At 41.3% G+C, this 23,557-nt stretch overlaps 1 protein-coding gene across 2 annotated transcripts in view; it reads left to right on the forward strand.

Annotated features, from left to right (window-relative positions):
• The first annotated feature begins 4,406 nt into the window (after nucleotides 1-4,406).
• The window catches only part of PIWIL2 (piwi like RNA-mediated gene silencing 2), an 84,050-nt gene continuing 64,899 nt past the window's right edge, over nucleotides 4,407-23,557 (forward strand). Inside the window, exons 1-10 of one of the 2 annotated variants that reach the window (XM_070794885.1) lie at nucleotides 4,407-4,603; nucleotides 6,664-6,862; nucleotides 8,604-8,691; nucleotides 8,837-8,975; nucleotides 9,455-9,655; nucleotides 10,279-10,389; nucleotides 12,456-12,573; nucleotides 13,028-13,152; nucleotides 14,003-14,083; nucleotides 14,360-14,473. In XM_070794885.1, the coding sequence (XP_070650986.1) occupies nucleotides 6,671-6,862; nucleotides 8,604-8,691; nucleotides 8,837-8,975; nucleotides 9,455-9,655; nucleotides 10,279-10,389; nucleotides 12,456-12,573; nucleotides 13,028-13,152; nucleotides 14,003-14,083; nucleotides 14,360-14,473 (1,169 nt within the window). In that variant the 5' untranslated portion in view covers nucleotides 4,407-4,603; nucleotides 6,664-6,670. The remainder of the gene's footprint in view (nucleotides 4,604-6,663; nucleotides 6,863-8,603; nucleotides 8,692-8,836; nucleotides 8,976-9,454; nucleotides 9,656-10,278; nucleotides 10,390-12,455; nucleotides 12,574-13,027; nucleotides 13,153-14,002; nucleotides 14,084-14,359; nucleotides 14,474-23,557) is intronic. The other variant, XM_070794886.1, reaches the window with a different exon arrangement.

Here is a 23,557-nt window from a genome sequence, read left to right on the forward strand (position 1 = left end):
GGACAGAGGAGCCTGGCAGGCTACAGTCCATAGGGTTGCAAAGAATCGGGCACAACTGAAATGACTTAGCATGCACGCACTCCTTATCTAGACACCCAAGTTTGTCGCTTGTGAGTTCCACCTTCCACAAAGCACAAGCCTACAACTCAGCCAGTTCTTTGCCACTTTATAACAAGGATCACCTTTTGTCCAGTTTCCTGGATGAGGAATAACATATTCCTCATTTCAGTCTGAAACCTTACCAGAAACACCTTTAATACCCATACTTGTACCAACAGTTTCTACAAGGAAATCTAGGGTTTTTCTAGCCTGTTTCTCATAAGTCTTCCAGTTATATCCATCACCCAGTTCCAAAACTACTTTCACATTTTTATGTATTTGTTATGTCAGCACTCTGCATTTAGTTAGCATTCTCTAGTGAAACAGAAGTATTAGGATACATAGATATGTATATGAAGTCATATATACATGGCTTTATACTAAGCATGGGCTTCCCAGATGGTTCAGGGTTAAAGAATCTGCCTGCCGATGAAGACGTGGCTTTGATTCCTAGTCCGGGGAGATCCCCTGGAGAAGGAAATGGCAACCCACTTCAGCATTCTTGCCTGGAAAATCCCATAGACGGAGGAGCCTGGCGGGCTACAGTTCATGGGGTTGCAAAGAGTCAGACACTACTTAATGGCCAAACAACAACAATAATAATAAGCAATTATAACATGTGATTATGGAAGTTGACAAATCCTGAAATCTTCAGTGGAACTGCAGGAGAGCTGATGGTGGTGCTCCAGTCTGAAAGCTGGCAGGCTCAAGACCCAGGAAGAGCCACTGTTTTAGTTTGAGTCAAAAGGCAGGAAATGGCTCCGACTGTAAAGAATCTGCCTGCAATGCGGGAGATATGGATTCGATCCTGAGGTCAAGAAAATCCCCTGGAGAAGGAAATGGCTACCCAGTCCCATATTCTAGCCTGGAGAATCCCCATGGACAGAGGAGCCTGAGGGCTACAGTCCATGGGGTTGCCAAGAGTCGGACACAACTGAGCGACTAAGCACACACAAAGGCAGGAAAAGGATGATTTCAGCTCAACTGAAATCAGGTGAGAAAAAATCTTTTATTCCAAGCCTTCTTGTCCTAGTGAGGCTCTCAACTATTTGGATGAGACCATCCGTGGTAGAGAGGGCAATCTGTTTTACCCAGTCTCCCATTCAAATGTTAATTTTATGCAGACCGCCCTCCCTGAAACACTCAGAATAATGTTGGACAAAGTATCTGGGTACCTGTGGCCAAGTCAAATTGATATGCAAAAGTAACCGTCACAGGGAATTTCCTAGTGGACCAGGGTTTGATCCTTGGTCCAAAAAAAAAATAAAGATTAAAAAGTAGCTATCACAGTTATTATCTGTGCTATTTATTATAGCCATTCTAGTGGATGTGAAATACTGTGTATATGTTTTCAGTTTGCATTCCTGTAATGATTAGTGGTATTGAGCATATTTTCATGTGCTTTTTACCCATTTGTATATCTTTGGTGAAAGATCAATTCATATCTGTTGCCCATTTAAAAAAACTGGATTGTTTGTGTTCTTATTGAGCCTAGTCTGTGTATTTAAAATTTAATTTAAAAAAAAATTCCAACAAACAAGCAAAACTCACCCATTTTATTGACCCTCATGTGGTTTGTAATTTATCTTTTTCTTATGAGTTCCTGTGTGGGAACTTTAAGGGCCAGGGTGAGTGTGTATTTCTCCTGGGAGGATCTGTATTTACGTCTGCCTGGAATTCAAAGATACTACAGATGTAGATCCAATTTCAGTTAAGTCCTCCATGTAGTTTCTAGGCCAAAGAGGTAATGTCATTTTCTGCCATTAATCTTGCTGTAGCTCTGTGTGACTTTATTTTCTCAACAACAAATCAGTATTTGTGGTCAGAATGGAAATACTTATTGGGGACAATGGGCCAGAGTCTTTGACGTCACGACTGCCTGGAAAAATCCAGATTGTACATAGTGACAGGACTGTCCTCATCCTGAATTTTAGAGCCTGGCAAGGCCAAGTGGATGGAACTTGGTGCTATGAAAATATCACCTTATATCATCTGTAATTTAATTTTAAATACTTTAAACAGTACAATATGTGTGTAGTATTTTAAATCAATACCAAGGGATTGTTAATTAACAACTGAAGTGCCTGTGGTGGAATATAACCTCCAGGAGAAGTTTATATTTTGAAAGCTTCCAAGCAGATGTCCACACTTTAGAGCTTCAACCATCTTTATTTCCAGTCAACACTGAGACTGTAGATTTTCCTTTGGTGAAATAACTAGTACTCGTTATGCATGGATTGGCTAGAAATGTTGTATAGGATATTTCTATACCCTGCTGAAGCTGAAGCTGCAATACTTTGGCCACTTGATGTGAACAGCCAACTCACTGGAAAAGACCCTGATGCCAGTAAAGACTGAAAGCAGGAGGAGAAAGGGGCGACGGAACACCACCACCGCCACCAACAATATCTTGTCTACTTTTGCATGATACGATGTAGAAATCTAGAGAATCCAATGTGTATATCCTTTGTAATGATGCTCTTTGAAAACTGACAGCTTCAGAAAATTGAGAATTGCTGTTGCCAAAAGCTGCTGAGTCCTGCCCCTAAAATATTGTTTCCTAGATATGGAACTATTTTTGAGTTGTTACTAAATGTTTGCATGGGCAACAGAATTCAGTATACATGTTATTATAACACTGTAATGTTGTAAAGTAGGAAGGTTGTGAGGTAGAACTTATATATAACGTTAAACAAATTACATCTACAAAGAAGGAAGGGGTATCCTACCAATTAGACTTCTGCTTTGGAAAATCTCCTGCTCCAATAATTTTCAAACTCTATTCTGATTTGGGAAGGAGAGGAGAGTCCTCAAATGTAGGGATTAAAGCAAGGTATGAGATATCTGAGGCTTGAAAAAGCCTTCTCTAGCCCTAGCCATATTCCATATACAGTAGTTGCATGTCTCTACAGCATCAGTCAAGGTCTCTGGAAGCTTGACCCCAACCACCTCAGAAAACTGGGGGTTGGAGAGGGGTGCAGTTATTTGCTAAAATAATTGAGGAGGGAGAGACATTTTTATGTCTTTGGAAAATGTACTGTAGCTGCAGAATTAACCACCAATGCTTTTACATAATTTGAAGATAGCTCTTCTTGGCTCACAGTTTCAGGTATCTATAAATAATAATGATAGACAACATTTATGGAAGGCAATCTTGTCCTGGTGCAAAGTATTTTACACACATGCATGTACATTTCCTAGGTGGCTCAGTAGTAAAGAACCCACGTGCCAACGCAGGAGATGCAAGAGATTCTGGTTCAATCTCTGGGTGGGAAAGATCCCCTGGAGTAGGAAATGGCAACCTCTTCCAGTATTCTTGCCTCGAAAATTCCACGGACAGAGGAGTCTGACAAGCTACAGTCCATGGGGTCACAAAGAGTTGGACACTACTGAGCATACACATGTAATTTCCATACAACCCTATGAATAGATGATTTTATTCCAGTTTTATTTTTTTTCCAGTTTTATATATAAAAACAGTGGGGCACAGAGATCGCATAATTGACTGTAACTCACGCTCATTTCTATGCACCACCATCCTCAATATCTTTTAAAGGGGAAAGCTATGCCTGTGCATGCTCAGTCATGTCAGACTCTTTGAGCTCCCACGGACTGTAGCCAGCCAAGCGCCTCTGTCCATGGGATTCTCCAGGCAAGAATATTGGAGTGGGTTTGCCATTTCCTCCTTCAGGGGATCTTTCTGACCCAGGGATCGAACCTGCGTGTCCTGTGTCGCCTGGGTGATTGCCAGGGTGATTCTCTACAGCTTGAGCCATCAGGGAAGCCCCAATGGGAAGGTTGAAAGCGAAAGCGGAAGTCGCTCAGTCGTGTCCGATTCTTTGTGACCCCATTGACTTGGAATTCTCCTGGCCAGAATGCTGGAGTGGGTATCCGTTCCCTTCTCCAGATCTTCCCAACCCAGGGGTCCAGCCCAGGTCTCCTGCATTGCAGGCGGATTCTTTACCAGCTGAGCCACGACGGAAGCCCCAATGGTAAGGTTGAGGCAAGTCAATTTCTACATGAGCATGTAAGCTAACTCTGTTTACATGAGTTGCTCTCAGTAAGAGAGTCGGGATGTTGAAAGCGAAACACACTTCAACACTTAATTTCACTCCTAACTTTTGGACACCACCCCCCGCCACTTTCCCCGCCACTTTGAGCACCCTTTCCGGGTGAACCTCGCCACCACGGCGTGAGACGGCTGGAATGGGAGAGGAAGGCTCTTTGCAGAAGAGCCAATGAGATGGCTGGTTCTTGTGATTGGCACGTCATTTGGCCAATGGGTTCAGTCGCTTAGGCCTCGCGAGAGGACGGGAACTCGAGGTCTGGAGCATGTGGGCTTTTGGCGTGGTAGGATCGTTGAGCGCTGGCTTCTCCTGAGGCGCAGCCAAGATGCTCGGTGGAGTCCAGCACCTGTGAGAGGACGGGACGCAGGTGTGGAAGACCAGGGAGGCAGAGGTCGCTCTGCTACAGGCCAGGTGCGCTCGCACTCAAGTTCTTGGTGGTAAGCTGGGGTCCTTGTGGCCCTCTCCCCCTCTCCCCTTGGAAAAGTGCGGAGTCTGTGGGCCCCTGGGTGGAGGCTGGGCCTGGGGCGGGGGCAGGAAGTCGTTATTTGAGGTTGGGGGTGTAGGCGGAAGGCAGGCCCTTGAAAAGGTGGAACAGAGGAGGGAGGAGGCTATTGGCAGGGAGGTGGTTGAATGCGTTGAGTGTTCCTTGGGCGGGAACAGTGGGCCAGACCGCTGGTGAAGTCTTGGTTTGGGGAATGATGCTTTCTCCAGGTTGAAGGAGCGTAGGGGCCCTTCCCTTCTGGTTACATCCCAGTCATAGACCCCAGTCTGGAGGTCGCACCTGGAGGAGTACTGAACGTAGGCCTCGCCTGTCCTGGGATCTGTCTGTCCTAGCATTCTTCCGGGTTGGGCCTTAGACTCAGTCAGCTATTTGTTAACTAATCAAAGGAGAAAATCCACAGTAAGGGAGGGTTTTCTGGAGGAGGTGCTTGAATCTGTAGAAGTGATGTTGGAGGTAAGAGAGGGGTGAAGAAAGAAGAGGATTCCAGAAATCCTGTAATTGGTAGGTATCACGGTGCCTCTCAGTGTGTACCAGTTAGACTACTAATTGCTCTGGTTTCCTCCAGTGGTGGTGGGAAGGTGTGAGCCAAGAGGTCAAGCTAACTGAAAAGGAGTTTGAACAATTATAGGGGAAAACTCTAGTAGCCTTTGAGGAGGAGGCATGCCTTTCCGTTTTAGTGTAAAAAATAATTGTATAAAAAAGTTTTGCCAAATCCTGAACCGCTTTCATCTGTAGACTTGACTTAGAAATTGTATGTCAGCCTTTTCTTTATGTGCATGACCTGATTTCTCAGTAATTTATAGTTAAGACAGGTTTGTAAAAATTAAGAAGAGGCTTACTTGTTAATTACAGAAGCTTCTTTGGGAATTGGGGTGAGTCAGGACAGTGAAAAGGAGCCCCTGAAAGAAGGAGTCCTGGGCCTTTGCTAGGGGTCTAGTTGGTTAAGTCTCTATGCTTCCACTTCAGGGGGCATAGGTTCGATTCCTAGCTGGGGAACTAAGATCCTATATGCCCCTAAAAGTGAAAGTTGCTTAGTCATGTTGGATTCTTTGCGACCCCATGGGCTATACAGGCCATGGAATTCTCCAGGCCAGAATACTGGAGTGGGTAGCAGTTCCCTTCTCCAGGGGATCTTCCCAACCCAGGGATTGAACCCAGGTCTCCCACCTTGCGGGCGGATTCCTTACTAGCTGAGCTACCAGGAAAGCCTAGCATGGCCTTTTAAAAAAAGAGAAGTCTTGAAGTCTGTAGATTATATAAAGTGATTTTGAAGAGGCTTAGTGAGTCTGAGACTTGAGGGCCAAGAAGAGCATCATCCCTGGTTACCTTGAGGGCAGGGGCAAGTATTAAATGTCACCTGTGAGACTAAGCAGGAATCATAGGCTCAAATGAGGAAGGGTCTGTATGCTGAAGACCTCAGTTCTGATAGAGTGAGAAAAGAGCTCTGTTGAAAGAAATTGGATAAAGATTCAGAGAAGCACACTAAGGAATCAAGGAGGAGATGGAATAGTTTACTATGAAAATAGACTGGGAAAAAGATTAGGTCCCTGGTAGAGAGGCCCCAAATAAAGCAAAACATAAATATTTATTGACACAAAATTTTTGTGATATGTTAACTATATACTTACTTATAAAGCAAAATCATGCCCATACATAAAAAATACATCCTTCCCCATCTGGTAGTTAACTTGTAGGACTGAGTTCTCAAAGAAGCTCTTTGGGTAGAAAATATGAGTAAAATTAAGGAGGGTTTGGCCTTTAAGAGATTGTTGATTGAGAGTATTTAGAAAATTCTGGGCTAAATAGAAACTTTTGAATATAATATATTGTGAATATCATATAGGAGTATCATTGGTATGATCCAAAGTAGCTTTTTTTTCTTTGAATGCTTGTGTGTCTGTTGTGGAGGAAAAGGAAATTCTTTGGGAAGCATTTAAACTATAAAATGATGGCAGGTAATAAACAAGGACAGATTGACACTCATGTCCTCTGCAGCCTTACAATGGATCCTGTCCGACCACGCTTCAGGGGCCTGTCTCCCGTGCACCCATCTCAGTCTGTGCGGATGCCAGGCTCTTGGCCACAAGCTCCAAAACCTTTGGACCCAGCTCTGAGCAGGGCAGGACCTGCAGGCAGGGGCCATGTGTTTGGAAAGCAAAAGGAGCCGAGTCCACAGAGTGGGCCAGTGCAGAAGGTAAGACCATGTCTGTATACACAGTAGCAGCATGCAGCTTATCTTTAGAGCAAATAATGGATTTCAAGGTACTTAGGAAACTGGGAAGCCCTATATGAAAGCAGGCATTGTTTTTATTTCCCCCTTTAACAAGTAGTTTGATCTTCTAGGAATATATTTGAAATTCTTGAATTGCAGGTCTAGAAAAAGTGCCTCATAATGAATGTTAGATGGACTTGGGTAAATGGCTTAGTTTCCTGACTTCTAAAAGTATAAATATGTACATACATACATACATGACAGGTTTAGAGATACAGCCTTTAGTGTTTAGGTTTTCACTCTGGGTTGGACTCGGTGGTATTAGCAGCCACTGTTGCCTCTAAGGTCATAATTGTTAAGAATAGTTCCTTTCAGAAGGCTCTTTGCCCAAATCTTAAAGAAAAAAAGGATCTTTGGCTATTGTTACTGCTGTATATATACTTACATGGATGTGCATTCTTAATCTCCTGATTATATAGTAATTGTTAAAATGGTTTTTATCTGTAATTAACAAATTTCAAAGAATAGAGAGTTAGGTATAGGAAGAACCTAATAATGCAGTTGTGACCATGTGAAGTAGTGTTGACCCTGTTAGATGTAACGTTTTATAAAAAGAAACACTGATGACAGTAATCCTGTGTTTTCACTCAGATGGGATTGCTTGAGTCCATATGTGGCAACTCTGATTGGTGTAACAGTAGTAAACTTCCAAGACTGCCACAGGAAAACAGTAACAAGTTCTGTTGAGGATTGTTTAAAAAACAAAAACAAAAACCCCAAGACTTCTGATACCCTTAAATGACATGTTTTTTGGGAAAATTTATTAGCTGGTATGCTTGTGCCCACTTATATTAGGTGTACAGGAAATGAGCTAGAAAAGTAGTTCTGTTGCATTTGGAATACTTATATTAAATCATGAACTATCAGTTCAGTTCAGTCGCTCAGTCCTGTCCAGCTCTTTGTGACCCTGTGGACTGCAGCACGCCAGGCTTCCCTGTCCATCACCAACTGCTGGAGCTTTCTCAAACTCTATCCATCGAGTCGGTGATGCCATCCAAGCATCTCATCCTCTGTCATCCCCTTCTCCTCCTGGCTTCAGTCTTTCTCAGTGTCAGGGTCTTTTCTAATGAGTCAGTTCTTCTCATCGGGTGGCCAAAGTATGAGCTATACTGCTGCTGCTGCTGCTAAGTTGCTTCAGTCATGTCCAACTCTGTGTGACTCCATAGACGGCAGGCTCCCCTGTCCCTGGGATTCTCTAGGCAAGAACGCTGGAGTGGGTTGCCATTTCCTTCTCCAGTGCATGAAAGTGAAGAGTAAAAGTGAAGTTGCTCAGTCGTATCTGACTCTTAGTGACCCCATGGACTGCAGCCTACCAGGCTCCTCCGCCCTTGGGATTTTCCAGGCAAGAGTACTGGAGTGGGTTGCCATTGCCTTCTCTGAGTATGAACTATATTTATGCTTAAAAACCTAATATGAACTATATTTATAAAATCATGAACTATATTTATGTTTAAAAGCCTAATATGACATAGTTATAAGTGTTCTTAAAGAAAACCATAAGGATTTAAACAATTTTATGAGGTATTTTTATCCTTTATTCTTGATATTTATAGAATTTGAAGTGTATAATTTTTATTATTTACCAAGGTTTGAAGAAAATCAACAATATTTCTGGCCTTTTAAACTGTATCTTAGAATAACATTATTCTTTGACTTTCTGTAGGAGTCTGTGGGTTTAGTCTCAATGTTCCGAGGACTGGGGCTTGAAACAGCATCCCAGACCCCTCTGAAACGCGAGGTGCCTCCTTTAGGTATGTGGAAAACTAACTTGAGAAAATGTGATGTTGTGTATCATTGCTTTGTTCTTAAATTAACACAGTTTATCTTCAAAAAAATTACTGTATTTTACAAAATGTTCAGCTCACAGTTACAGCTGGGATCTGACCTTTCCTTTAGGTAGAGGCATTTTAGGTCTAGGCTTATCTTCCAGTATGGCATGCAAGGACAAAGAAGAACCCCATCCCACTTTTCTGGATCCTTCATCGTTGGCAGCTGGGGATAGCAAGATGGCAGAGGCCTCCGTTGGTTGGAATAGGTGGGTAAAGTTGCCTCCTTGGGTAGCTATCAAATTTGGATGAAATATCTCCAAGTCCAAAGAGAAACTCTAAAGTGGGTTATATTGCCTCACAAGGAAACAGTGCATGGTTTCGTGGTAAGAATGGGCATTTTCCAAAAGTAGTTAGTACCTACTGACCCAGTCAGTCTTTGGACAAGGTAAAAGCAGTTTTCCACAGCACAGTTCACCACCTCGTTTGCCCTCTTAAGAAGTCATACTGATGGTGCTGATTCTTTATCCCAGGTGGGTCAGACTTCCACCTCAATTTCTGCTATGGAAGTTGGCCCTCAGAGTCCATATTAATAGTAATTGAGGAGTGAGTCTTGTTGGCATATTGGATTCAGAGAGAATCCCAATGTTTGGGTCCCATTTGCTGACTCCTCCAGGGAAAGAATGAGATTTGAGGATGATTGAGCATGATTGAGAAAGTCCTGATTTGTCTCTTTTCAACGATTCAGGATGCTCAGAAGAGGAACTTTGGACGCATCTTTGTTACCAGTGGGAAGAGCAGCTGGTTTAGGCAGAGGAATATACAAGGCTCCTGGTGCTCTCAGCCCGCCTTATCAGGATCCTGCCCAGCTCTCACCTCTGCCCGCTCTGCCCCAGGCCCCACTATACTCTCTTGATACCCCTCCACTTGGGACTGCAGAGCGCAAGAAGTAAGTCGGGAGTGCTGCCTTCCTGCTTGGGGATGATGTAGCGGAGGCCTTCTTATAGGATTGCACACTCTGTTCTCTCATAGGATTGCACACCCTCTTTTGTTGTGTCTAAAGTCCTCCCTTGTGGTAGGCACCACAGGGTTGTTTTGTTTTTTGCCAGTGGGGAGAATGACAGAAGAGGTGGACAATTCCTGATGAGGTGAAATGGGGTTAGTGCTGATAATATGTATCAATCAGCTCATGACTTTTCATTTCCTTCCCAATTCAGACATAGATAATTCCTTGTCATGTTGTAGATAAGAAAATTATCTGGGAAATACATTGCAGCTGTTCATTTTTCTCTACAGAACTAACTCTTATGTTCTTAGTTAGCTGACCTAGTTATTCCAGTGATATTACTAGGACAGATAGGGTGACCTTGCTGCTCTAATTAGAAATTGCAAGAATTTACCTTCTTTCTTTCAAAGCTTCTTTTGTATGTCTTGAGGGCCTGTGTACCTATAAAATACTACTTCCCCCAATCTATCTTTCCTTCTTTCTTTGCTTTCTTTGTATTTTTGTGGCATGGGCTATTTGTTTTTGGTATCTGTGGGTGCTTTTATTTTTTTATTTTTATTTTCTAGAGAGCTTTTTGTGAAGCAAGGATCAAAAGGAACACCTCAATCTTTGGGATTGAACCTTATCAAAATACAGTGTCATAATGAAGCAGTTTATCAATATCATGTGACTTTCAGGTATTCAAAGCTTCCCCCCACCCCGTATTGTTTACTTCTTAGAGAGCAGTAAAGAAATAGTTCAATAGGAATAACTGAATTGTTTTTCTGTATAATTCCTGATGCATTTACCTCCCCCTACAGACTTCAAATACTCAAATCTTTGCAATAAGTTTGAAATTAACTTTTCTGTGTTGTCTGTTTAGCTGTATTACCAATCCAGATTTTAACTTAATAGGTACAATTTTATGCATGAGGTTAGAAGTGGATTTTCTTTGAAGTTAATGAAACTTAGGTTCAGGGCCTTTTACTTGCATGGTACTCACTCGTATTGGACTCTTTGTGACCCCATGGACTGTAGCCCACCAGGCTTCTCTGTCCATGGGATTTACCGGGCAAGAATACTGGTATGGTTGCCACTCTCTCCTCCAGGGGATCTTCCCAATCCAACGATCGAACCTCTGTCTCTCAGGTCTCCTGCATTGGCAGGCATATTCTTTACCAGAGGCACTACCTGGGAAGCCCCTTTACTTGCATAGACCCCTTCATAACCTTTTAACTTACCTTGTATTTGTATTCCTTTTCTTTAATGTTATGAGGGAAAAAAATAGATTAAAAGAACAAAGGGGAGCATGGGCCATGAGAAATAGCCAGGGAACTAGCCACTTATTTTAAACGTTTGTAAGATGATTGAGAAATGAAATGCTAATTAGAGAGGGTAGCCAGATTGCTTTAAATGTTTCTGTGAGGTAAGAAACTAGAGCTGAGCATGTATGACAAGAGAAGGAGCCAAGGAACTGGGTTATATTGAACTCACAGGAGGAGAAGGTAGTGAGAATGGGCCTGTTCTGGAACGTAAGGAACAGAGATGGGTGTTAATGCGAGGAAAGTGGACTGACGACTGTTCCTGAAACAGAACTGGTGCGTGACTCCTCGTGTATCTGTGCGTTGACCAGGCTGTGGAGACAACGTGGATTCTGTACATTTTGAGATTGTAGCTACAATGTGATGAGAATGCCAGGCCCTTGAGAGAATACCTAGAGGATGCACTACAGTGACTGGTTATCCTGTGGATTCCTTGACATGATAGGGCTCTAAAAAGACTAACTGAAAAGTTGTCTGGGGCATAACGCCTTGTGTATATTAATATATGATTTTTTTTGAAGAAACATTTTGAAATGTGATGTTAGCATGTGAGTGCTTAGTTTTGGCAATGACTGTACTGGATTACCACCTGAACTTTTTGTAGTTTTTATCTTTCTTCACATACTTGAACACGCTTGACCCTTTTTAGCCTTGGGTTTGTTTAAACTTCGAAGTTGTAGGATAAGGTTGTGCATTATTGTAATCTAATGGGAAAATCATCATACAAAATAGCTATTGGAATTTTTCAAAACTAAGATTTGTGCCAATGAATTGATAAAAAGTTGAAATTGTTGAGCGAAAAATGGTTTTACTAAAATACTGTCTTTTAAAAATATATTTTTTAAAAAGTGTATATTTCTACAGATGTTGGATCAGGGATTAGCAGATTATGGCAGCCCTGCCAGGCAAATCTGACCCACTGCCTATTTCTATAATAAAGTGTTGCTAGAATGTAGCCTTGCTTATTGGTTTACCTATGGTCTATAAGGCTTTTGTGCTATGTTAGCAGAGATGAGTAGTTACAGCAGAGACCATATGGCTTGTAAAACCTTTCTGTAGAAGTTGTTTGGCCCTCTGGTCTAACCTCTCAAAGAATGTACCCCGACATGCTAAGGCAGTTATGTTTGAATGAGAACTGTTTTTATTTTAAGTGAGCCTTGGGTCAGAGTTCTTTTTTTTTTTTTTGGTGGGAATTTTTATTTATTTATTTTTAAAATTAATTATTTATTTTACTTTACAATATTGTATTGGTTTTGCCATACATTGACTTGAATCCACCACGAGTGTGCATGTGTTCCCATCCTTTTAATCAGATAGATATATTTGAATTGTTTAGTATGACCACTAGATGGAGCAGTAGTCACAAGTGACTGTTTCTCCAACAAACCTACTGCCCTACTGTAAAGTCATACTGAAGTAAAATCCTCTTTATTATTTTCTAGCCCCAACGTGGAGTGCAAAAGCATGAGGTTTGGCATGTTGAAGGACCATCAAGCTGTCACCGGAAATGTCACTGCTTTTGATGGATCCATTCTCTATCTACCTGTTAGGCTTCAGCAAGTGAGACCAAATAGGAAATGCATTTTGGGACGAAACCAGAGTGGTGGGAAATCATAGTGTCCCTGAACATTTGAGTTGTACTTACCTATTGTGAGAGGGAGGGCGGACTTCTCTACAATCAAGAAATTGCAAACTGAGAAACTTTTTATATATGAGTTCTTTCTAGTTTCTTCTTTCTTTAAGAGGAGTGGTTGGGAGCCTTTGACCTCAGTGACAAAGAATACTATAAGATTTCAAAATCATGAGGCTCTATTGCTAGTTCTGCATTGGGTGTCTCTTACCAAATCCTCTTGTAAACCCTGCTTGTCCTGCTGTGATTTGTCTAGTGTGGACAGCAAAGTAACAGAAAAAAATAAAACATGATTAAGATATGTTAGTGTTCTAGAACACAAGTTGGATTAGATTAGGGTTTGGTAATGGCATTTCTTTTTACATACATATGTTTATTTGTTAGGTTCTTGAGTTAAAGAGTCAAAGGAAAACTGACAGTGCTGAGATCACCATTAAGATTCAGTTGACAAAGATCCTGGAGCCCTGTTCTGACTTGTGCATTCCCTTCTACAATGTTGTGTTCCGTCGGTGAGAGATGGCTGAAGTCTTATTTTCTTTAACCTCAGTCTTTGTAACAGAGCTCTTCAGGAGCCTTGGATGGTATTAAAACTGCAGTGTGTATATAGAGAGTTTGGAAATATTTAATAAGTAAATGCATGACATTAAAGGCTAACTTATCTTGGGTGATTGGACAGATTTGGGTATATGAAAGTAGATCTGAGGTGGTTGGCTAGAGGAAATGGGTTCCTTTGATTCATTCAGGAACTTTAAAAGCAAATGTTGATGGTGTATATTTAATGATGTTACATTAAACACCGTGATGGGTCTACATGAAGAGGTAGTGTGTAAAAATTTTTGCTAGAATATCTCTCGGTCGTTTGAAGGTTTGGATATAGACAGCTCATAATTTTTTATTTTTACTCTTCTGAAAACTCAAATTTTCATGAAACTGTTATTCCCAAACCACTTCTTTTACAAAACACAAAACCTGATTTCTACTTAGTAAGCTGAACTGCTAGGAACAAACATAACTTCCTGTGCCAGACTGATACTCACAAATTTAGAAATGGACTCTCTTGTGCTATTTTTAGTTAATAGGGTAAAGTAATGTAAATTGAGCTTGGGAAGTCAACTTGATTTTTGGTTACCTAGTTAGGAGAAAAAGCTGCCATCATTTGCATATACAGCGAGATAAATGCTTTGGTAATTTTTATTTTCCTTTTGGTAAGAGTGTTCTGTACATAAACACTATATTGTGCAAAGAACATCAGCCTTTCTGCCCTTTTAGGCTTCCAAAGGAAAATGTAGCTAAGAGCACTTGAACTTATTTATTTTTAAATCTTCTACTAGAAAACTCATTCTTTGCTCTTTATTTCAGGGTAATGAAACTTTTAGATATGAAGCTTGTGGGAAGAAACTTCTACGACCCTACAAGTGCTATGGTGCTGCAGCAACACAGGTTGGTGGTGATTTCTTCTTCCTCAGTTTTGAATGTTCTACAGAGAAAATTTTCATTGCAATCACTGTATCAGTTTTTTATGATAGCAGGTACAATTTGTGAGTTAATTAAGTGTTTTATTAAGTTCATAGTGATGCTGACTTCATTTGTTTCCTGTTGCTTTCTCATTGTTATTGGGGAGGGGCAGTATCTGCCCAAAGTATTGCCTCAAATGGGGGCATGGAAATATCTGTGGTTCTTTTAGCATCCCAGGGTAAAGGCCATCTGTGTCTTCAGATTGCAGATCTGGCCGGGCTATGCAGCTAGCATCCGGAGGACAGACGGAGGTCTTTTCCTGCTAGCGGATGTCTCCCATAAGGTCATTCGGAATGATTCTGTGCTGGACATCATGTGAGTGGATGGATGGGGGGAATCTGCCTTTAACAGGTTAACAGTTTTCTGAGAAGTTCAGTAGTAGCTGCTAATAAATACACATTTAGCCCATTGTTCTTTTGGGGTTTTAAATTGTAGAACAGATTAAAGATACTGAATGGATGTGCTCTTTCCTTGAGTCCTACCAAGATAGACATCTGAATAGAGACCTGCTGTGCTTAGACTGAGGAGGAATGTATCTAAGTCTCTGGTTGAGAAGACTTGGTGTAATATACACACACCCTGAGTTTTTGTTTAAAAGTATTACGAATCGCCAGTCCAAGTTCGATGCAGGATACAGGAAGCTTGGGGCTGGTGCACTGGGATGACCCAGAGGGATGGTATGGGGAGGGAGGTGGGAGGGGGGTTCAGGATGGGGAACACGTGTACACTTGTGGCGGATTCATGTTGATGTATGGCAAAACCAATACAATATTATAAAGTAAAAAATAAATAAAACACTTGTTCAAAAACAAAAAAAAAAAACAAAATATTACTGTAGTAAATATTTACTGTAGTAAATACGGATATGTACAATTTATAATGGCTATATGAAATCCTACCTTATACATAAATCTGTGCATCTATAATTTTTTTTTTATTTGGGTACCTAGAAGTGGAATTACTTAATGGAAAGGCCAAACACTTTAGACTTGAACTATTTACTATAATATATTTAAATACATATTGATTGATTAGCCTCTAGAAAACTTACATTATTTTCTCACCAGCTGTGTATAACTGCTAGGTTTATCAGGCTCATCAGTCTTTGCTTATTGGATAAATTCATTCATTCCATCAACATGGATTCATAGAACTCCAGTTTGTGCCAGAGTTTTGGGACTTTGCAGTTAACAAAACAAAGATCCCTCTTCTTATGGAGTTTGCATTGTAGTCAGGTGAGATAAATAGTAAATAAAAAACATGATAAGTAAATTGCAAGGGGTACAATAAGTACATAAGTGTAGTGTACTAGAAATGATGCGAGCTGTGGAAGAAAAAATAGGTAGAACACAGGGTAGGAGAGATCAGGAGTCCATGGAATGAGGTGCATTGGGATGGAGAGCTGGCATTTAAGTGGCATGTCAAGCTCAGTTGAACCAACACTTGGAACAGGTGAGGGAGTTAACCAGGTGAAGGTACAGGCTAAGGGCATTCTTGTTAGAGGGACAACTGAGGTACAGACCTAAGTTAGAAGTATGCCTGGCTCTTCAAGAAGCAACAGAGAAACCAGGTTGGCTAGAACAGGGCAAGTGAGGTGAGAGCAATGGGAAGATGGAGTAGATGGAGGGACTGAGGATGTAGAGCTTGGTAAGTCTGTTGTGAAGATTTTCACTTTTACTGTGGGCGAAACATAGGGCATATGGGCAGGAGTGGCATGGTGTGATTTGAGTTGTGGAAGGATCCCTCTCCTTACTGTTTGGCGAATAGGCTTGGTGGGATGGGGTCAAAGTGGGGAACTAGCCAGAACACTCCTGTCCTAATCAGTGGGGAGGCGGGCGTGGCAGCGTGGTGGCAGCAAGCAGCGGCCGGCCCCTGGATAGGACCTGAAAGCGGCGCCCAGTTCATTTCCCAACAGGATGTGGGCTGTGAGAGCGAGGGAGACGAGGACTTGGGTTTTCTTGAATGAATTTGTAATGGTTTATTCTGTCTCGACTCTGTCTTCATGGTGGGGACCATGTTTCTTTTTCTCACATGGTACACCCAGAGTGAGTTTATTCCTAGCCTATAGTAAGTGTTCAGGAATGTTTGTTAAATAAAAATAGATGTCTTTGAATTCACTCTTTTTCTTTATGGTTTCTGTCTTTGTTTCTCTGCTTAGAAAGATCTGAAAGAGTGAAAGTGTTAGTTGCTAAGTCATGTCTGACTCTTTGTAACCGCCTAGGCTGTAGCCCACCAGGCTCTTGTGTCCATGGAATTCTCCAGGCAAGAATACTGGAGTGGATTGCCATTCCCTTCTCCAGGGGATCTTCCTGACCCAGGGATGGAACCCAGGTCTACTACTTGCTTTATTTTTATTTCCAGTGTTTTAAACCTTCTGGAACTTATCTTGGTATGATGTTAGGATTATCACAATTGTTTTGGTACTGTTACACGATACACTGAAAACATTTTGTATTTTAAGTATTTTTATTGATGAATCAACTATCAGTGTTACTTTTTTTTAAGGTATTCTTTTTTTTTTTTATCTTTAGTTTTCAGCAGTTTCACTATGGAGGTATACCTCATTTTATTGTGCAGTGCATTATAGTGTTCTACAAAATGAAAGTTTTGTGGCAGTCCTGCATCAAAAAAGTATGGGCACCATGATTATATTTGTTATGATCTTTGGTGTTACTGTTACAGAAAGAGTACAACTTGCTGAAGGCTCAGATGATGGTTAGCATTTTTTAGCAATAAAGTCTTTTTTAATTAAGATGTGTCACATTTTTAGTCATAATGCTGTTGCATAGTTAATGGACTACACTGTAGTGTAAACTCAACTTTATTATGTACTGTGCTCTGCTCACTCAGTCATGTCTGACTCGCTGCTACCCCTTGACTGGAGCCTGCCAGGCTCCTCTGTCCATGGGATTTCTCAGGCAAGAATACTGGAATGGGTTGCCATTCCCTTCTCCAGGGGACCTTCTCTACCAGGGATTGAGCCTTCATATCCTGCATTGGCAGGCGGGTTCTTTACCACAGAGCCACCTGGGAAGCCCTTTATATGCATTGTGCTGTGCTGTGCTTAGTCGCTCATTCATGTCTGACTCTCTGCAACCCAATGGACTACAGCCTCCAGGCTCCTTTGTCCATGGGGATTCTCCAGGCAAGAATTCTGGAGTGGGTTGCCATTTCCTCCTCCAGGGAATCTTCCCAACCCAGGGATCGAACCCAGGTCTCCCACATTGCAAGCGGCTTCTTTACCACCTGAGCCACCAGGGAAACCTTATATGCACTAGGCAGCCAAAAATTTTGTGTGACTTGCTTTATTGTAGCCATCTTGAACTTAATCGCAGTGTCTCCAAGGAATACCTGTAATGTGTCTAGATGTGGTTTCCCAGTATTTCTAGTGCTTAGCCCTCACCTCGAGTGTGGGCTGGATTTATTGACTTCCTTTTTTTTTTTTGCTATGCTGGATCTTGGTTGTGGTGTGTGAGCTCTTCATTGCATTGCATGGGCTTTCTCCAGTTGTGATGTGCAGGAGTGTCTCTGGTTGCAGCGCAGGGGCTATTTATTGTAGCATGTGGGCTTCTCTTCTTGTGGCCTGGAGACTTAGTTGCTTCTCGACATGTGGGATCTCAGTTCCCTGACCAGGGATCGAGCCTGTGTCCCCTGCATTGAAAAGTGGATTCTCTACCACTGGACCACCAGGGAAGTCCCTGACTTATTTCTAGTGAATGAAAAGTGGCAACAAACAGCCCAATCAAAAAAATGGGCAGAAGACCTAAATAGACACTTCTCCAAAGAAGGCATACAGATGGCCAACAGATACAAGAAAAGATGCTCAGAATCACTAATCATTCGAGAAATGCAGTCAGAACTACAATGAGATATCACCTCACTCTGGTCAGAGTGATCATCATCAAGAATTCTACAAATAATAAATGCTGGACATGGTATGGAGCAAAAGGCACCCTCCTCTACATTGTTGGTGGGAATGTAAATTGGTGTAGACACAATGGAGAGTATGGAGGTTCCCTAAAAAACTAAATATACAGCTATCTTATGATCCAGCAATTCCATTCCTGGGCATACATCAAGAGAAAACTCTTTAATTTGAAATGACACATCTACTCCAATGTTCATAGCAGCACTGTTTACAATAGACAACCCATGGAAACAACTTAGATATCCATTGACAGATAAATGGATAAAGATGATACAGTATATATATATATACAATGGACTATTACTCACCCATAAAAAAGAATGAAATAATGCCCCTTGCAATGACATAGATGGACCTTGAGATTATCATAGTAAATGAAGTAAGTTAGAGGAAGACAAATATATGGTATGACTTGTATGTGAAATATTAAAAAAAACTTACAAATGAACTTACTTACAAACTGGAAATAGATTCATAGACAGAAAAAACAAACTTATGGTGACCAACAATGGCACCCCACTCCAGTACTCTTGCCTGGAAAATCCCATGGACGGAGGAGCCTATTAGGCTGCAATCCATGGGGTCGCTAAGAGTCGGACACGACTGAGTGAACTTCACTTTCACTTTTCACTTTCATGCATTGGAGAAGGAAATGGCAACCCACTCCAGTGTTCTTGCCTGGAGAATCCCAGGGATGGGGGAGCCTGGTGGGCTGCCGTCTATGGGGTTGCACAGAGTCGGACACGACTGAAGTGACTTAGCATAGCATAACATAGCATATGGTAACCAAAGGGGAAAAGGGAGACGGATAAATTAGGAGTTTAAAATTAACATATACACAATACTATTTACAAAATAAACAACAAAGATCCTCTGTATATCACAGGGAACTATATTCAATATCTTATAATAATTTATAATAGAAAAGAATCTGAAAAAGAGTACATATATATATATAATTAAATCACTTTGCTATATACCTGAAACTAACACAACACTGTGAATCAACTGTACTTCAGTGAAAAAAGAGAATATGGCAGAAGGGATCAGATAGAACATCACTTTAAAAAAACTGAGATGTAGCTGACATATCAGAGATCAGATCAGTCGCTCAGTTGTGTCTAACTCTTTGCGACCCCATGAATTGCAGCACGCCAGGCCTCCCTGTCCATCACCAACTCCCGGAGTTCACTCAAACTTATGTCCATCGAGTCAGTGATGCCATCCAGCCAGCTCATCCTCTGTCGTCCCCTTCTCTTGCCCCCAATCCCTCCCAGCATCAGAGTCTTTTCCAATGAGTCAACTCTTCGCATGAGGTGGCCAAAGTACTAGAGTTTCAGCTTTAGCATCATTCCTTCCAAAGAAATCCCAGGGCTGATCTCCTTCAGAATGGACTGGTTGGATCTCCTTACAGTCCAAGGGACTCTCAAGAGTCTTCTCCAACACCACAGTTCAAAAGCATCAATTCTTCGGCACTCAGCCTTCTTCACAGTCCAACTCTCACATCGGTACATGACCACAGGAAAAACCATAGCCTTGACTAGACGAACCTTTGTTGGCAAAGTAATGTCTCTGCTTTTGAATATGCTATCTAGGCTGGTCATAACTTTCCTTCCAAGGAGTAAGCGTCTTTTAAAAAATTTCATGGCTGCAGTCACCATCTGCAGTGATTTTGGAGCCCAGAAAAATAAAATCTGACACTGTTTCCACTGTTTCCCCATCTATTTCCCATGAACTGATGGGACCGGATGCCATGATCTTCGTTTTCTAAATGTTGAGCTTTAAGCCAACTTTTCCACTTTCACTTTCATCAAGAGGCTTTTTAGTTCCTCTTCACTTTCTGCCATAAGTGTAGTGTCATCTGCATATCTGAGGTTATTGATATTTCTCCCGGCAGTCTTGATTCCAGCTTGTGGTTCTTCCAGTCCAGCATTTCTCATGATGTACTCTGCATATAAGTTAAATAAGCAGGGTGACAACATACAGCCTTGACGTACTCCTTTTCCTATTTGGAACCAGTCTGTTGTTCCATGTCCAGTTCTAACGGTTGCTTCCTGACCTGCATGTAGGTTTCTCAAGAGGCAGGTCAGGTGGTCTGGTATTCCCATCTCTTTCAGAATTTTCCACAGTTTATTGTGATCCACACAGTCAAAGGCTTTGGCATAGTCAATAAAGCAGAAATAGATGTTTTTCTGGAACTCTCTTGCTTTTTCCATGATCCAGTGGATGTTGGCAATTTGATCTCTGGTTCCTCTGCCTTTTCTAAAACCAGCTTGAACATCAGGAAGTTCATGGTTCACATACTGCTGAAGCCTGGCTTGGAGAATTTTGAGCATTACTTTACTAGCGTGTGAGATGAGTTCAATTGTGCGGTAGTTTGAGCATTCTTTGGCATTGCTTTTCTTTGGGATTGGAATGAAAACTGACCTTTTCCAGTCCTGTGGCTACTGCTGAGTTTTCCAAATTTGCTGGCATATTGAGTGCAGCACTTTCACAGCATCATCTTTCAGGATTTGGAATAGCTCAACTGGAATTCTATCACCTCCACTAGCTTTGTTCGTAGTGATGCTTTCTAAGGCCCACTTGACTTCACATTCCAGGATGTCTGGCTCTAGGTCAGTGATCACACCATTGTGATTATCTGGATCGTGAAGATCTTTTTTGTACAGTTCTTCTGTGTATTCTTGCCATCTCTTCTTAATATCTTCTGCTTCTGTTAGATCCATACCATTCCTGTCCTTTATCGAGCCCATCTTTGCATGAAATGTTCCTTTGGTATCTCTGATTTTCTTGAAGAGATCTCTAGTTTTTCCCATTCTGTTGTTTTCCTCTATTTCTTTGCATTGATCGCTGAAGAAGGCTTTCTTATCTCTTCTTGCTATTCTTTGGAACTCTGAATTCAGATGTTTATATCTTTCCTTTTCTCCTTTGCTTTTCGCTTCTCTTCTTTTCACAGCTATTTGTAAGGCCTCCCCAGACAGCCATTTTGCTTTTTTGCATTTCTTTTCCATGGGGATGGTCTTGATCCCTGTCTCCTGTACAATGTCACGAACCTCATTCCATAGTTCATCAGGCACTCTATCTATCAGATCTAGGCCCTGAAATCTATTTCTCACTTCCACTGTATAATCATAAGGGATTTGATTTACGTCATACCTGAATGGTCTAGTGGTTTTCCCTACTTTCTTCAATTTCAGTCTAAATTTGGTAATAAGGAGTTCATGGTCTGAGCCACAGTCAGCTCCTGGTCTTGTTTTTGCTGACTGTATAGAGCTCCATCTTTGGCTGCAAAGAATATAATCAGTCTGATTTCGGTGTTCACCATCTGGTGATGTCCATGTGTAGAGTCTTCTCTTGTGTTGTTGGAAGAGGGTGTTTGCTATGACCAGTGCATTTTCTTGGCAAAACTCTATTAGTCTTTGCCCTGCTTCATTCCGTACTCCAAGGCCAAATTTGCCTGTTACTCCAGGTGTTTCTTGACTTCCTACTTTTGCATTCCAGTCCCCTATAATGAAAAGGACATCTTTTTTAGGTGTTAGTTCTAAAAGGTCTTGTAGGTCTTCATAGAACCGTTCAGCTTCTTCAGCGTTCCTGGTTGGGGCATAGACATGGATTACTGTGATATTGAATGGTTTGCCTTGGAAACGAACAGAGATCATTCTGTCGTTTTTGAGATTGCATCCAAGTACCGCATTACGGACTCTTTTGTTGACCATGATGGCTACTCCATTTCTTCTGAGGGATTCCTGCCTGCAGTAGTAGATATAATGGTCATCTGAGTTAAATTCACCCATTCCAGTCCATTTCAGTTTGCTGATTCCTAGAATGTCGACGTTCACTCTCGCCATCTCTTGTTTGACCACTTCCAATTTGCCTAGATTCATGGACCTGACATTCCAGGTTCCTATGCAGTATTGCTCTTTACAGCATCGGACCTTGCTTCTATCACCAGTCACATCCACAGCTGGGTATTCTTTCTGCTTTGGCTCCATCCCTTCATTCTTTCTGGAGTTATTTCTCCACTGATCTCCAGTAGCATATTGGGCACCTACTGACCTGGGGAGTTTCTCTTTCAGTATCCTATCATTTTGCCTTTTCATACTGTTCAGGGGGTTCTCAATGCAAGAATACTGAAGTGATTTGCCATTCTCTACTCCAGCGGACCACATTCTGTCAGATCTCTCCACCATGACCCACCCATTTAGGGTTGCCCCACGGGCATGGCTTAGTTTCATTGAGTTAGACAAGGCTGTGGTCCTAGTGTGATTAGTTGACATATAATGTCGTGTTAATTTCAAGTGTACTATGTAATGATATATGTAAATATTGTGAAATGGTCACCACAGTAAATCACTGAGTCTCATTAGCATCCATTACCAGACAGTTACAAATTTTTTTCTTGTGGTGAAAACTTTTTAAGATTTGAAAGCAGCTTTAGAATACACAGTGTACTATTATTAACTATAGTCACCATGTTGTATGTTACATTCCTAGGATGTATTTATTTTATAACTGGAAATTTGTATCTTTTGCTTGTCTTCACCCATTTCATCTATTTCCTGTCCCCTGCCTCTGGCAACCACCAGCCTGTTCTCTGTATGGATGAATTGAAGATTTGGTTCCTTCTTTCCTCCGTTCCTCCTTTCCTTCCATTTCATACACACATGAAATCATATATTTGTCTTTCTTTGTCTGATTTATTTCTCTTAGTGTAATACCCTCAGGGTCCATCCATGTTGTCCCAAATAGCAGGATTTCCTTCTTTATAGCTGAATAATACTGCATTGTATGTTCATGTGTGTGTGTGTTTAAATAATATGGTTTCTTTTTCCATTCGTCTGTTCGTGGACACGTAGGATGCTTCCACGTCTTGGCTTTTGTAAATAATACTGCAGCAAACATGGGAGTGCATGTATCTTTTTTGAGTTGGTGTTTTTATCTCCTTCAGATAAATACCCAGAAGTGGAATTGCTGAATCGTATGGTGGTTCTATTTTTAGTTTTTTGAGGAACCTCCATACTGTTCTTCAGTGGCTGCACTAATTTACATTGCCTCCCAAGTGTATAAGGGTTCCCTTTTCACCACATCCTCACTAATACTTACTTCCTGTATATAATAGCCATTCTAACAGCTGTAAAGTGATCTCATTGTGGTTTTGATTTGCATTTTCTTGATGAGTAATGGTGTGAGCACCTTTTCATGTACCTGTTGACCATTTGTATGCCTTTGGAAAAATAGCTCTTCAAATCCTTTGCCCATTCTTTAATTATATTGTTTTCTTTTTGCTGTTGTTGAGTTGTATGAGTTTATTACATATTTTGGGTATTAACCCCATATCAGGTATGTGACCTGCAAATATTCTCTCACATTCTATAAGTTGTCTTTTCATTTTGTTGATTGTTTCCTTTGCTGTGCAGAAGCTTTTTGGTTTGTTGTAGTCCCACTTGTTAATTTTGCCTTTGTTGCCTTTG

This window comes from Bos indicus, chromosome 8 (genome assembly GCF_029378745.1).
Source record: "Bos indicus isolate NIAB-ARS_2022 breed Sahiwal x Tharparkar chromosome 8, NIAB-ARS_B.indTharparkar_mat_pri_1.0, whole genome shotgun sequence".
Taxonomy (NCBI): domain Eukaryota; kingdom Metazoa; phylum Chordata; class Mammalia; order Artiodactyla; family Bovidae; genus Bos; species Bos indicus.